This window comes from Leucopleurus acutus, assembly GCF_964270905.1.
Source record: "Leucopleurus acutus genome assembly, chromosome: 14".
Classification (NCBI taxonomy): domain Eukaryota; kingdom Metazoa; phylum Chordata; class Mammalia; order Artiodactyla; family Delphinidae; genus Leucopleurus; species Leucopleurus acutus.
The window spans coordinates 77,936,269-77,950,644 of NC_139156.1; the positions used below are offsets into that span (position 1 = coordinate 77,936,269).

Genomic DNA, 14,376 nt, shown 5'->3' on the forward strand with positions numbered 1-14,376 from the left:
TACACCTGAAACTAACACAACATTGTTAATCCACTACACTCCAATATAAAATAAAAATTTTTTTAAAGTCTAATACCCATAATTAACATACCTCTCACCAAATATCATTATGATCGTGACCCCAGGAGAAATCCGACAAACTGAATAATAATCATGTGACCGAATTTGAACTTTCTCTTTAAATTATTTGACCCAAAGGTTCCCCAAAGGTCTCTCTTTCAGAAACAACTTCCCAAAGTGATCCTCTGATTCATTCTCTCTAGGTCAGCTTTCTATCTCAACTATTACAAGGTCGGAGTTTCTTCAAGAGAACCTGTAATTATTCAGTCAGATACCTGCTTCAAGACAGAGAGTGGGCTAAAGTTCAAGCAGTGTTTCTGTACCAAAAAACACAGCTTCTCCACTCAGTTTGATTTCAAGAGGATAAGTGTTCGTCTCAGGAACTGAATGGGAGGTGAGAAGATGAAGGAAAAGAGGACTGCAGGCCAAAGGAATCCAAAAACAGGGAGAGGGGGTAGATGACAGAGGAGTTTCCTGCAGCAGGCCCCCAAATGATTCTGGCTCTCGTGGTGTGAAGGCTGGAAAGTTCATGTATTTATATAGTAAGAAGCCAATGCACTATGCATAAGAAAAAAAGTCAGGTTTTATCACTGTTTTTAAATGCTGGCATTCAAGAGAATTTAAGGGAAGCACAAAGCTCAGTAGCATGACTTACCTCGAAGTGGTAGCTCCTCCAATCAACAACGGAATCTTTATAGCTAATCTCTCCATTTCCTTAGCAACGAAAATCATTTCATCCAGGGAAGGAGTGATTAGTCCTGACAGGCCAATTATATCTATTATTTTAAAAAAGAGAAAAAAGGACAGTGAGAAGGAGGATGAGAGGAAAAGTATGAAGACTCATTTTCAAAACTTTGTAATAAAGACCACAAGACAGAAGATAAATTCCCAATTTCTAATTCTGAGGCTTCTCTTCTGACTGGGGTTTTCAATTTATTTTTTGCTTTCAGGAGTAAATATGATTTGCAACTTCAAGTTGCAATAATATGCTTGCCACAGTTTCAGGAAGCCACACAATTGTTAGTTCATGATTTCCCAGACTCAATGTGTCACAGTGTCAGAAGAAACATAAAAGCAACTACACACAGAGGAAAAAAGTCTAATAAAACTGTTCTCTTTTAAGAAGCCTGTCCCCATTCCCCTTCCTCATAGCTAGAGAGGAGTTTCACGGTTACCTGCTCACCCCTTCTACCTCCATTATAAACGGCAATGACAGCACCCCCAGGCAGAGCTAGCACTTGAATGTCTGAATGTCCCACCATCCCACATGGGCTGAGCATGGCTATTCACCGATAGACAGACAATGGGAGGAAACGGTATTTACTGAAATGCCCAGGAGCACGGCTGCACAGTACCTGCTTTGTGGTCGAGAGCAGCTTTCAGTATCTTGTCACATGGAGTCATGACTCCTAAGTCAATAACTCTGGGGCACAGAAATGAGATGTGAGAAAATTAATGAGAACCCATTAGGAAAAAGCTAGACGAACATTTTTATTTAGCCATTAAATACTGCTCTAACGTAAACTGGAATCACACTGAAAAGCTCACGAAATATCAACCACCAACTCATCGACGACTGCCATTTATTAGGAACTGACCATGGGTCAGGGACTATGCTGAGCTTTTTTAAACACCTTTGCCGACTTAATCCACAGAGCATCTAACCCACCTATTTAAAGTAGACAATTCAATAATTTTTGATAGAGGACACTATTATTTCCTAAGCTCTGGTAAAATATATATAACACATAATTTGCCATTTTAACCTAAGTACAATTCAGCATCACTAATCAGTCAGTTGCAATGGTGTGCAACCATCACCAGCATTTATTTTCAAAACTCTTTCATCGCCCCAAAAGAAACTCTGCAATCCCTCAGCAACAATCCCTGATCGGCCCATCCCAGCCCCTGGTAACCTCTACTCTACTTTCTGTCTCTATGAATTTGCCTAGTCTGGGTATTTATACAAGTGGAATCATACATTACTTGTCCTTTTGTGTCTGGCTTATATCACTTAGCATAATGACTTCAGGGATGCTCCACGTTGTAGCCTGTGTCAGAACTTCATTCCTTTTTAAGGCTGAATAATATTCCATTGTATGAATGTGCCACATGGTGTTTATTCATCCATCTGTCAATGGACACCTGGGTTGTTTCCACTATGCTAAACCTTCTGCATAAACAATCTTGTTTAACCCTCACAGGAACTCTACATGCAAGCACTACCATGGGGCCCATTTTCTGTGGTTTGTTTTCATATTTTACTTCATGCATTTATCCAAATATATACACTGGATGGATTAATACAAATGGCATTATTGCGTTAAAGAATATAAATATTTTTATGATGCTTGATTCATATTTTAAACTTGATTTTGAGGCAGGTTTTACCAATTAATACTCTCTATTTTTAAAATTCTTGAAAACATGATTTTTACATTTTAATGAGGAAGGGCCCAGAGAAGTGTGGGCCCAGAAGTTAAGCATCTCGTCCAGTCAAACAACTAATCAGTAGCAGAGCTGAGGTTTGAACCAGGATCTGACATCAAAATCCATCTTCTTAGCCATGTAGGCTAATAAAGATGCTGGGTAAGTTGACTCAATAAATATCAACTGAACAGTATACCCTACATGGAAGCCAACTAGGAGGATAAGCAAGAAGAGGTCAGTTCCTGCACATGAAAAGCTGACGAGAAGGAATCTGGTGACTTAAGTTGAGGGAGAGGGAGACTGAATCCGAGAGCAGGTAACCACGAGAGATGGAGTGAGACTCAAAGGAAGAGCTGACCCTGGGCGGGCACATGAGAAGGGGGACGCAACTGGGCAGAGGAAGCCTGGAGCCTGTTACGCTCAGAGGACAGAGTAACACCAAGGAACTGTAACTCAAGGAGGAGACAGCTTTCTGGAACTCGGAGAAAATGGGACTTCTGCCCTTGAAAATGTTCTATAAACTACTCTTCTAGATTTAGAGAGTACACGGAATGTCAGTCATTTCGACATTTAATTTGATCATAAGTATGTGTTACAAAGATGTTTAAAAAATTACAGTACGCGTTTTCACTTGCTTCCTAATGTCAACAATTCTTAAAACTAAATAGGCAAAATAATTTTAAATAAAAAAAAATCAATGCTTAAGAACTACTAGCTGACATCATGTCAGCTGCTAACAGGTGGGTGTAGTTGGACACCAGGGGCAGGAAGGGGCCTTGCTTCTCACTATATACCTTCTCATACGGTTAGATTTTCTAGCTTGTTGCCATATTACTTAAATTAAAAAAAAAAATAAACTAGCATATATGGAATCCTCAGTAAGTACACAATTTCAAATCAATGCTAACTCTATTCAGGTCTGTTAGCACTAAGCCAGTAGAGAACAAATGCTGTAAGTGTTGATGATGGGGCCTGCAGGTTATAACAGGGGCGAGGTGGAACCCTTTTTTTTTTTTTTTTTTTTAGCACATTGCACTCAGTCTGGCAACTAGATTTGTTAAACTGTGACTAAATACAGCCTATAAAACTAAGCAAAATAGCATATTGCTTTTATATCAAGATAAAGAGGCATGTATTTCAAAGCTGACTGCTTTCAGCATTGCATATATTTTAAAAATTCAATTAAAAATCATCAGTATGATGGCAAGAATCATCTTGCTCTCAATTCTTTTTCTTGTTTTAGGCACTGTATCGTTCAGGAACATCGTGTGATGCTTGCTTTTGTTTGAGGAAAACTAAGGAGACCTCGTGGCTGGACAGAAATGGAGGAAGGAGAAAGCTGTAGGGAGTAAGGTCAGAGGGGGAGAAGAGGGCATCATTTTTTCTTTTTTTAATTTTTATTATTTATTTATTTTTGGCCACGTTGGGTCTTCGTTGCTGCGTGCAGGCTTTCTCTAGGTGCGGCGAGCAGGGGCTACTCTTCGTTGCAGCGTGTGGGCTTCACATTGCAGTGGCTTCTCTTGTTGCGGAGCACGGGCTCTAGGTGCACGGGCTTCAGTAGTGTGGCAAGTGGGCTCAGTAGTTGTGGTTCGCGGGCTCTAGAGTGCAGGCTCAGTAGTTGTGGCCCACAGGCTTAGTTGCTCCGCAGCAAATGGGACCTTCCTGGACCAGGGCTCAAACCTGTGTCCCCTGCACGGGCAGACGGATTCTTAACCACTGCACCACTAGGGAAGCCCCGTAGAGGGCATCTTAATGGCAGCAATTAGTTCGATTTTCAAAATATTGTTTCTTTAGCTATCCAAATGGAGCCCTTAGGTAGTCGTCTGGATAGGTAAGCCTAGAGTCCAGGTGACAGATCCATGCTGGGGATAAAACCTGGGACTTGACAGCATATTAGATGGTGTTAAAAAGTCCTCAGACCGTGTGTAAAAGATGTAGAAAAATAAATTGCCAAAAGCGGGTGGAGGGTGGGGAGAAAGGGGGGAGGGAAGGTGGGGAGAGAGGAGGGGAAGGGGAGGGGAAATGAAAGGGGAGAGGAGCAAGAAAAAAAAAGTCATGAGACTGAATGAGATGATCTAAGACTATCTGACCAGACCTACTTTAACCTGATCTGACCTTTATCAAGATCCCAGGTGGTCAGAAGGCACATTACAGTCCGAGAAGCACTAACCTAGGTAGTGAGGACAGACAGAGAAGAGGTCCCAGGGCTGAGCCTTGGAGCACTCCCCCGTTCTGGGGTCACACAGAGAAGGAGAAATCAGCAAGGGAGTGACAACCGGCAGTCAGGCAGGTAAGAAGAGGTCTGGAAACAGTGAGCCAGGGCTCTGGGGTACAAGTTCAACTTCCAACGTATTAGGCTGCCTTAAGAGGTCTTGCTGGGAGACAGTCAAATATATCACTGTTTAGAGGAGCACTTCCCAACGTTTTCCATGCATAGAAAGTAGTATTTATGGCACTGGGATACTGGAAGGAGGCTGCTCACCACCAGGGACAACCAATCTAGGCCTCGGGTTGTCCCCAGCCCCACCCCAGAAGAAGGGGATCAGTTTCTGAGCATGTGTGAGTTGAGAAATCAGTTTCTGAGCACATGTGAGTTCATTAGAATATGAATTCTAATTCATATTCTGAATTAGAATATGGTGTGACAAGTGCCACAGAGGAGGCATTTACAGTGTGCTGTGGGAGACCATCTAATCTCGGTAACAACTAGAAGCACCCCAGGAGGGTGATTCCAGCTGCATTTTGAAAAAATACGTAGGTATTAGCTGGATGAAGGAAAAAAGAGGGCCACCCAGGCAGAAACTAGTACTACGAAGGTCCAGAATCACAAACAACTGGCCCTGGGGAACCCTGGCTGAAGGAAAGGATCTGAAGCCTGGGTCAATCCCATCCCTGCCTTCCGTGGCGGCTGCCATTCTTCCCACCATCTCTTCCCATTTTCTCTCCCCTTTACTACAACTCCCTGCGTCCCCCATATAGCTCTCCACCTCCCTTGGCTTTCCCTTGGTTTCCCTTCTGCACTCTGAGCTATACCCAGTGTCTGTAGGTCTCTTATACACATTCTTATATTTTGCCACATGAGAGATTAAAGAAAATAAAAATGTTATGGAAAAATTTGTATTTTATAATCATCTTTCTAAAGTGCTTATAACAGAGCTGTAAATGCAGGCATTTAATTTGAGTTTCTAATACAGAAAAAAATGTAAGCTGCACTAAATGCCTTAGCAAAGGCATCCAATACTATTTAAGAATTCATACAATTTAGAAAATAAATATTGTAATATATAAAGCCCCTTTTACTCTCCAAAAGGAATTAAAATGGAATATAAAGCTAGCTTTGCATCTGCATCCACTTAGGGTGCCTCATATTTACTGTCATGTGAAATGAAGTTAAAGGTGGCAGCTTCTTCTGATCCTGCAATTCACAGGTACCACCACTAGATGGGAGTACCGTACCAGTCTGCAGCCCCTATAAGGTTTCCAAGCTATGGTTAAGAACAGATAAATGGATAAAGCAGGAGTGATACATGCATACGATGGAACCATAAGAAGCCATAAGAAAGAAGGAAATCCTGCCATTATGACATGGATGACTATGAGGGCATTATGCTAAGTGAAATAAGTCAGACAGAGAGAGACAAATACTGTAGGATATGCTTACACAGGGAATCTAAAACAGCTGAACTCATAGAAACAGAGAGTAGGACAGCTGTTACCAGGGGCTGAGGGGTGGGGAAATGGGGAGATGCTGGTCAAGGGTACAAACTTCCAGTTGGAAGATGAATAAGTTCTACGGATATAATACACAGCACTATGAATGGAGTTAACAGTACTGTATGATATACTTGAGAGTGTTAAGAAAGTAGATCTTAATGTGCTCACCACAAACAAGAAATGGTAATTATGTGATGTGATGGAGGTGTTAGCTAACACTATGGTGGTGATCATACTGCAATATATAAGTGTATCAAATCAACGTTTTACACCTTAAACAATGTTATATGTCAATTATATCTCAATTAAGCTAGAAAACGACAGACAGACACAGACAGACACACACACACACAGTTGAAAGCCTCCGAATAATTATAAAGAGAGCATGTTGAGGTGCTAGGAGAAGTCTCTAGTGCGCCCTTGACTTAGATACAGTCGTTTTCCTCACTCAGCTGAAAGCTCTAACATTATACAGTTTCAAAGTGTCCCCTTCTTAGCCATATATTGCGTATTATTTACCCATACTAGACAATTATATTAAGAACCACTGGTTAAAATGAAAATATGCCTCATTATCTGTTTCATCAGATCCATATTTTTTAAAGTACTAGATGTATATCTAATTTTAACATTTCTGTTAATATATCCTACTTTTTCTTACCCAGTTAAACAGTGTGCATTATCTGTTAAATGGGAAAAGTCCACATTTGTCTCTTTATATAATTATTATTAAAGAGTATATCTAAAATCAACTTTCATGTAATCAAATATCTGATCAAAAATGTTTTTAAGTATTCTAAATTATTTCTTCAGAGGAATTTAACTAGCATATTAATATTATACATTACAGTTAAAGTTGTTTATAACTGGAACAAATACTGGAAGCTAAAATGACATAACATAGAATCCTGACTTTTGGATTCAGAAGCCCTGAGTACAGCCTGCCACTTGCTAGCTGTGTAAAATGAGAAATACAATAATTGAGGCAGGCAAAGCAGGATCAAAACCATAAAAAGAATGAACAAAAAGAAAGAAAGAAAGAGGGAGGGAGGGAGGGAGGAAGGAAGGAAGGAATCAGGAAAAGAATAGCAAAAGAAAAAGAAAAATCAGTTATATAAAAGCACTATATAAATTGTGAAGCAGAAAACAAATGTTAGGTATTAATAAACTCTTGGTGGACACATCCCCAGATCCATTTAAATTCTCAAATCTGCAAATTCTATTGCATCATCCCCATAAAAAATGTGTTTTCTGTCTAGACAGAACTATCACTTTCAGTCCTCTTTACTTCTTTTTTCCCCCACAAAGAACATGTCTCTTCATGAGATTTACTGCATCAACAACAAAGAACCAGGAATGAGAAAGTTGTATTAATATCTGGTACTGGATGGTTTGCTAGACTCACTCACTAGCTGGGTGATTCACCCAGGCATCAGCTGGAACATGGATACCCAGCAAAAGCATACATTTAACTATATAAAGCAGCTATCAGGGGCACCTGTCTACTAGCTGATGTCATAACATTAAACCCACCAGTGCCAAGAGTCTATGTGTTATAAGACATAAGACCCAAAGGAGTGTTTGACCTGATAGAAAAAGTTTGCACATTAACTTTTTTTTTTTTTTGCAAAAAGAATAGAATTTCATCAGAAGATGTTTCTCCAGTTACTCCAGATAAGTGGCCCCCAGTGCACAAGCCAGAGGAACTGGGTATGCTGGTCACAGTTTTCCCTGGCCTCTTTTTTTTTTTGACTGCTTTGGGTCTTCGTTGCTGCACGCGGGCTTTCTCTAGATGTGGCGAGCGGGGGCTACTCTTCGTTGCGGTAAGCAGAGTTCTCATTGCGGTGGCTTCTCTCGTTGCAGAGCACGGGCTCTAGGCGCGTGGGTTTCAGCAGTTGTGGCTCGCTGGCTCTAGAGCACAGGTTCAGTAGTTGTGGCGCACGGGTTTAGTTGCTCCACGGCATGTGGGATCTTCCCGGACCAGGGATCAAACCCATGTCCCCTGCATTGGCAGGCGGATTCTTAACCACTGCGCCACCAGGGAAGTCCCTTAAAATGTTTTAACTGGAGGAAAATACATTCCTGGTATGATTCTCTCAACTACTTGTCCATTTTTCATAATAAAAAATGATAAACACATGACAATGATATCTCAAGAATTGCTATAGAGAGTTTGTCTACAAATTGCCTTTTCAATAGTTCTTGCCCCACTATCACCACTGAACATGTTCCTGCTTTTTAGCCTGATAAACAGTAAAGTTCTTGAATGGAGAAAAGTCAACTCAATCACTTTGGTGTCTCTGATACAATGCATGGTATGTAGTAGATGATATATAAACATTTATCAGCGTTAACTGAACTTGAACTAATTATGATGAATGCAAATAGAAACCAACAACACAGGGTTTGAAAAGATGAGACAACAGAAGAAATGTCAGAGACTTTAGGAAGCAAATACCTCATCCAAATACTTATTTCTCGTCCAAATACTTATCCTATAGGTAAAATCTCATTATAACAACCTCCACTGTATCTCCAGTATTTTTATCTTAAAAAAAATTAATATATTCCAAGAACAATATTCCTCATTTCCAGGACCAGGAGAGAATGCTAAGTCTTTGACAGTGAACAGGCAGCCAAACGGAAGTGCCTGTGAAGACAGTCAGAGGGAAGAAGGTGCCGCCCTCACACTGCTCCTCCATCTCCAGCCTTTCTGAGTGGTTCTTAGCTGCATTTAATTAGCCTTGAACGCAGACATGGATAAATATTTTGAGAGTAGGCGGGGGGCTTAGAGGGTAATTATTATCCGACAGTGGGCAAAGACAACTCCAAGGGGGCCCGGCTGTAGCTGCAGTCAAGTCTCTCTTCTCTACAGAGAAAAACGCACATTGGAAAGAAGTCCGTGACTCAGAGACTGTTGGTTGGACATGGGCCAGAGAAGACATTAGTTATATTAGGCTTTTCATTACAAAGAATATGTTGAAATCTGAGCAAAACATGCTCTTACTGTGGGTCATGAGCTCTCACATAGAAATAAATTTGCGCTGAATAATCATTCAACTATAATGAAAGATATAAGAAAGGGATTTTACTTGTATACAACATTCAAAAACTAGCTTCATCAACACCAGGATGCATGCCTGGTTCTTTTCTAAGCAAAGCAAAAAGAACTGTACAGTCAAATCCTTCTTATAAAACTCTATTTAGCCAAGGTCTTAATAAGATCTTGGCTCTAAAAATCTGGCAGTTCATGGAGAGGAAAACGGAAATATGCTCAATGTCATGGGCCATGGGGTGGGACCCAATGTTCTAGCCTCTGGCCGGAGGTCAAATCCCCAGAGGCCTCTTGTTGTTTTGACACTGCTTGAATAGTTTTTTCTATTCTTTTTGTCCTTACTGAACAAACAACATTAAATAATTACTAACTTCCTTCATTTGAAAAGGTATGTTCAATGTAGAAAAGTTGAAAACACAGTGAAGAAAAAGAAATTAAAAATAACCTCTAACATCTACTGCCCTACCCTGCCCTTCGCACCCAGTAAAGAATTACCCTGTTAATGCTTTTACTTTAAATAAGAAAGGGGGTGAAAACGACAGGTCTTAACTCACCTGAAATTATTGCAGCCAAGGACTACTCCAACTATGTTCTTGCCAATGTCGTGCACATCGCCTTTCACGGTAGCCAGCACAATGGTACCTTGGTAAGGGTCCTGGAGAGGAAGCCAAGCAGCTAAGCATCGCTGTGGTCACTTCAGAGCAGATCACCCAGTTCTCCAAAGCCAGACAGGTATCAGCACAGAAAGCAATTCAATACAACCAAGGCAACCTCAAAGATGGACCTGGGGGACTTCCCTGGTGGTCCAGTGGTTAGGACTCCAGGCTTCCAATGCAGGGGGTGTGGGTTTGATCCCTGGTTGGGGAACTAGGATCCCACATGCTGCGTGGCATGGCCAGAAAAAAAAAAAAAAAAAGAAGATGGACCCAGAAGCCAGGTCCCATGCTCTGTGAGAAGGCGGCTGTAAGCCCCAGCAGCTCGAAGGAAGCCCGCCCAGCTGGTTAGCTCAGGGGGCTTCAACCAAGATCATGCATTCCATCACCTCAAAGGACAGTTTAAGTTCAAATACAAGACAGTCCCATCGCTGAAGATCATATCCTTAACCCCCAAAACCTGTCTGATAAGCATTCACTATTAGCAGTAAAGGGAGAGGAAGGAGCCGGTGAATCGCACGTGTCCTGTCAGAATGGGAAGGACCACAACAGACCAGTGCAGGGGGGCTTCAACACTGTTGCTCCAGACTGTCAGCACTCCCTCCCTCGGAAAAAGGGAGGGAGGGAGGGAGGGAGGAAGGCAGGAAGGCAGGAAGGAAGGAAGGAAGGAAGGAAGGAAGGGAGAAAAAGAAAAGAAAAAGGCACCCAAGGCAAACGGGATTTTTATAAACACTATGCAAGAGCCATTCACAAACTCAGATCAATTTTAGAATTCAGAATCCTAGGGGCCAAAGCTGCCTGAGCTTCACAGGGGGCTAAACAAGGTCAAAAGCTTAATGATTTACTGTGGTGGTACAGCCAACAAGAATGGATCTGAATCCAGAAGTGGTGACAAGAACATGACCAGCACACAGGAAATATTCGGTTAAGAGGTTATCCAAAACTAAACAGCATCTCAAGGGTAGGGACCAATCTTTTTTAGCTACAGTGTCGAGCATAGTACCTGGCACATAGTAGGAGCTTTGTAAATAGTCAGTAGATGAATGAACAAACTGCTTTTGTCTTGAAATCATGGGCTTTGTTTGAAAAATTATGTTCCTATTAAAAATTTCATGAAGCCACGTTTATGGGAAAAATCCCAGAGTATTCTGATATTTGGTAAAAGAGCTGGATCATTCCTCCCTTTCATCTTCAATGACAAACACAGCCAAGCCTGATGGCTTAGGTCCCTACCCACGCCCCAGTAAGAGTGTGCAGAGCCGATCCCCACAGGGCCCACGGGCTCGGACAAAATGACTCACCTTGTCTTCTATCGTGCCGGGAAGCACTTTAGTTTCTTCTCTCTCTTTTTCCATGAAGGGAATAAGGTGACCCACGGCTTTCTTCATGACCCGAGCTGACTTTATAACCTGGGGTAAATACACAGTCAGGCATCTTTACCAGAACACCTGGATGATTGCTACTGGCCACTTGTGAAATTTTAGCACAAATTATTATGCATGCTTTGTCCTCAGGTCAGCCACCCTGGAGTCCACTTATGACAGTGGGTGGGGTAAGGAAGGAAACCCCCGTGAGGAAAGTCAATGAATGAGGTAGAGCAGAAGGAAAATAAGGCTAGAAGCCAAATGTTGCAGTTTCTGTCCTCTGAACTTCTGCACATTATTTTTTCTCTGCCTAGAAGGCCCTCCATCACATCTCCAAGTTCTATACATCCTTCAGGTGTCAAGCTTCTCCTCCAAGAGCCCCTTGTCAGCCTTTTCTTCTCAATCCCCACTGTTACAATTCACTTACAATTAAGGCTTATGCAAAAAAGGACCCTTTAAAGCTTACAGAATTGGAGAAGAATTTTGCAAACATATATTGGATAAGCGATTAATTTCCAAAATATATAAAGAACTAACACAACTTCATAACAAAAAAACAAATATTCCGATTAAAAAGTGGGCAGAAGAACTAAAAAGACATTTTTCCAAAGAGGATATCAAAATGGCCAGTAGGCATATGAAAAGATGCTCAACACCACCAATCATCAGGGAAATGCTAATCAAAACCACACTGAGCTATCACCTCACACCTGTTACAATGGCCATCATCAAGATAAGAAACAACAGGTGCTGGTGAGGATGTGGTGAAGAGAGAACTCTTATGCACTGCTGGTGGGAATGTAAATTAGTCCAACTATATGGAAAATGATACGGAGGTTCTTTAAAAAATTAAAAATAGGTCTACCACACGATCCAGCAATTCCACTTCTGGGTATAAACCCAAAGGATATGAAAACAGAATTTTGATAAGATATTTGCACATCCATGTTTATCACAGCGTTATTTATAGTAGCCAAGATATGGAAACAACTCAAACGCCCATCAACAGATGAATGGATAAAAAAGATGTGGTACATATATATACAATGGAATATTATTCAGCCATGATAAAAGAGGATATCCTGCCATGTGCAAAAAACACAGATGGACCTTGAGTACATTATACTAAGCAAGATAAATCAGATAGAGATAGATAAGTACTGTATGATATCACTTACATGCGGAACCTGAAAAAGGCAAACAGGAAAGAAAAAACAAAATAAAACAGAGAGTAAAATGGTGGTTACCAAAGGATAGGGGATGGGAAGATAAGACTGATGGTATTTAAGGGTACAAACTTGTAACAAGTAAATAAGCCATAGAGATCTAACACACAGTATAATGAAATAGACAATAATATTGTACTATAATGATACAGTGTGATAAAAATTGCTTCAATGGCAATCATATTACAATATGTAAATGTATCACTGTGCACTTTAAATTTACAAAACATAACATGTCAAATTTATTAAATAGACAAAAAAGAACAGGGTCTTTTATAAAATTCATCAGCGTATGCTAAAATTCATGAGTAGAAGTAGGATGAGAAACAGGATATTTGCATAGTCTCAAAGTTTCTCCCCACAAGTAAATTTACAGTGGAGAAACATAGCAGGCACCATTAACCAAATGATCAAAGTTAACCTCACCAGTGATGATACACAGCAACATGATGGGCCTCCTGATATGATCCACCGAGAAGGGCACAGCATTATACTGTGTTATTCTTGCCAAAAATGAAAAAACATCAAACAAATTCAAACTGAGGGACAGGCTACCGTTATCAAACTGTACTATACTCTTCAAAAGTCAAGGTCACAAGGAAAGACTCAGGAACTGTTAGAAAAGGCAGGATAAAAGCAATGTGGGGTTGTGGAACACAAAGAGAACAGCAGCGAAAACACTGGTGAAATCTGAATAAGCTCTTTCGTTAACAGTATTATACCAATGCTAACTTCCTGGTTCTGATAACTGTACTATGATCAAGTGAAAATGTTAACATTAGGGGAAGAAGTTGAGTGAGGGATACATGGACGCTTTAAACTACATCTGCAACTTGTCTGTAAGTCTAAAGTTAACTCAAAAATAAAAAGTTAAAATAATAAGTCAACATCATGAAAAATAAAGACTGAGGAACTGCCCCAGACGGGGGGAGACTAAGACAGGACAACTGAACGCCCTTTATTTTGAGTGTGATTATGGTTTCACAGGTGCAGACATGTTAAAGCTTATCAAACTGCATCCTTTAAATACGTGCAGTTTATTGTATATTAATTATAAAACAATAAAGCTATAAGAAAAGATGAATGCTATGAAGGAAACGGGGGAAATGGGCAATGAATAATTAAATGTAGAATGAGTTTTTAAAAAATCAACTATAATTTTTAAAAAAAGTTAAATAAGAAAAAAAAAAGAACAGGGACTTATTTTTTGTATGCCTCACAGACCAGAAGGCTCAACATGATTTATTCACTGATGTGGTCAGTAGCTGCTGTAAGTCAAAATAAGAGTAAGAGTACTGGTTTTACTTGAAATATATCATTTAGTGTATATCACTATTTAAAATGGTAATGACCTTTCCAAAATATTCATCCTTAAGGATGAGCACTGGCTGGTCAAATCAAATCTTAATATGATAATTTTACATTAATCTTGGGTTTTATTTTTTTTAATTTAATTTATTTTTATACAGCACGTTCTCATTAGTCATCCATTTTATACATATCAGTGTATACATGTCAATCCCAATCTCCCAATTCATCCCACCACCACCCCCACCCCCCCACCACTTTCCCCCCTTGGTGTCCATACGTTTGTTCTCTACATCTGTGTCTCTATTTCTGCCCTGCAAACCGGTTCATCTGTGCCATTTTTCTAGGTTCCACATATATGCGTTAATGTACGGTATTTGTTTTTCTCTATCTGACTTAATGCACTCTGTATAACTTGGGTTTTATTTCAATTTGGGGGTGGAGGAGAGACATGTGTTAGGGTAAGAAGTGATACAGAAGCCCAGAACATGAAGACTAGAATGCTGGGAATATCCAGATGACCTCTAACCTCCCCATCAGCCTAGATGGACTTTTCCAGACTACTC

General features: G+C 40.4%; 1 protein-coding gene across 1 annotated transcript in view; it reads right to left on the bottom strand.

The window, feature by feature from the left end:
* LOC309971810 (methionine synthase-like) overlaps positions 1 to 14,347 on the bottom strand; it is a gene marked incomplete at its 5' end in the record, with an annotated part of 103,830 nt that extends 89,483 nt beyond the window's left edge. The window contains 5 exons of the mRNA XM_082855188.1: positions 716 to 836; positions 1,416 to 1,483; positions 9,814 to 9,914; positions 11,214 to 11,346; positions 14,340 to 14,347. Coding sequence (XP_082711314.1) covers positions 716 to 836; positions 1,416 to 1,483; positions 9,814 to 9,914; positions 11,214 to 11,346; positions 14,340 to 14,347 — 431 coding nt within the window. The remainder of the gene's footprint in view (positions 1 to 715; positions 837 to 1,415; positions 1,484 to 9,813; positions 9,915 to 11,213; positions 11,347 to 14,339) is intronic.
* Between the last annotated feature and the right edge of the window lie 29 nt (positions 14,348 to 14,376).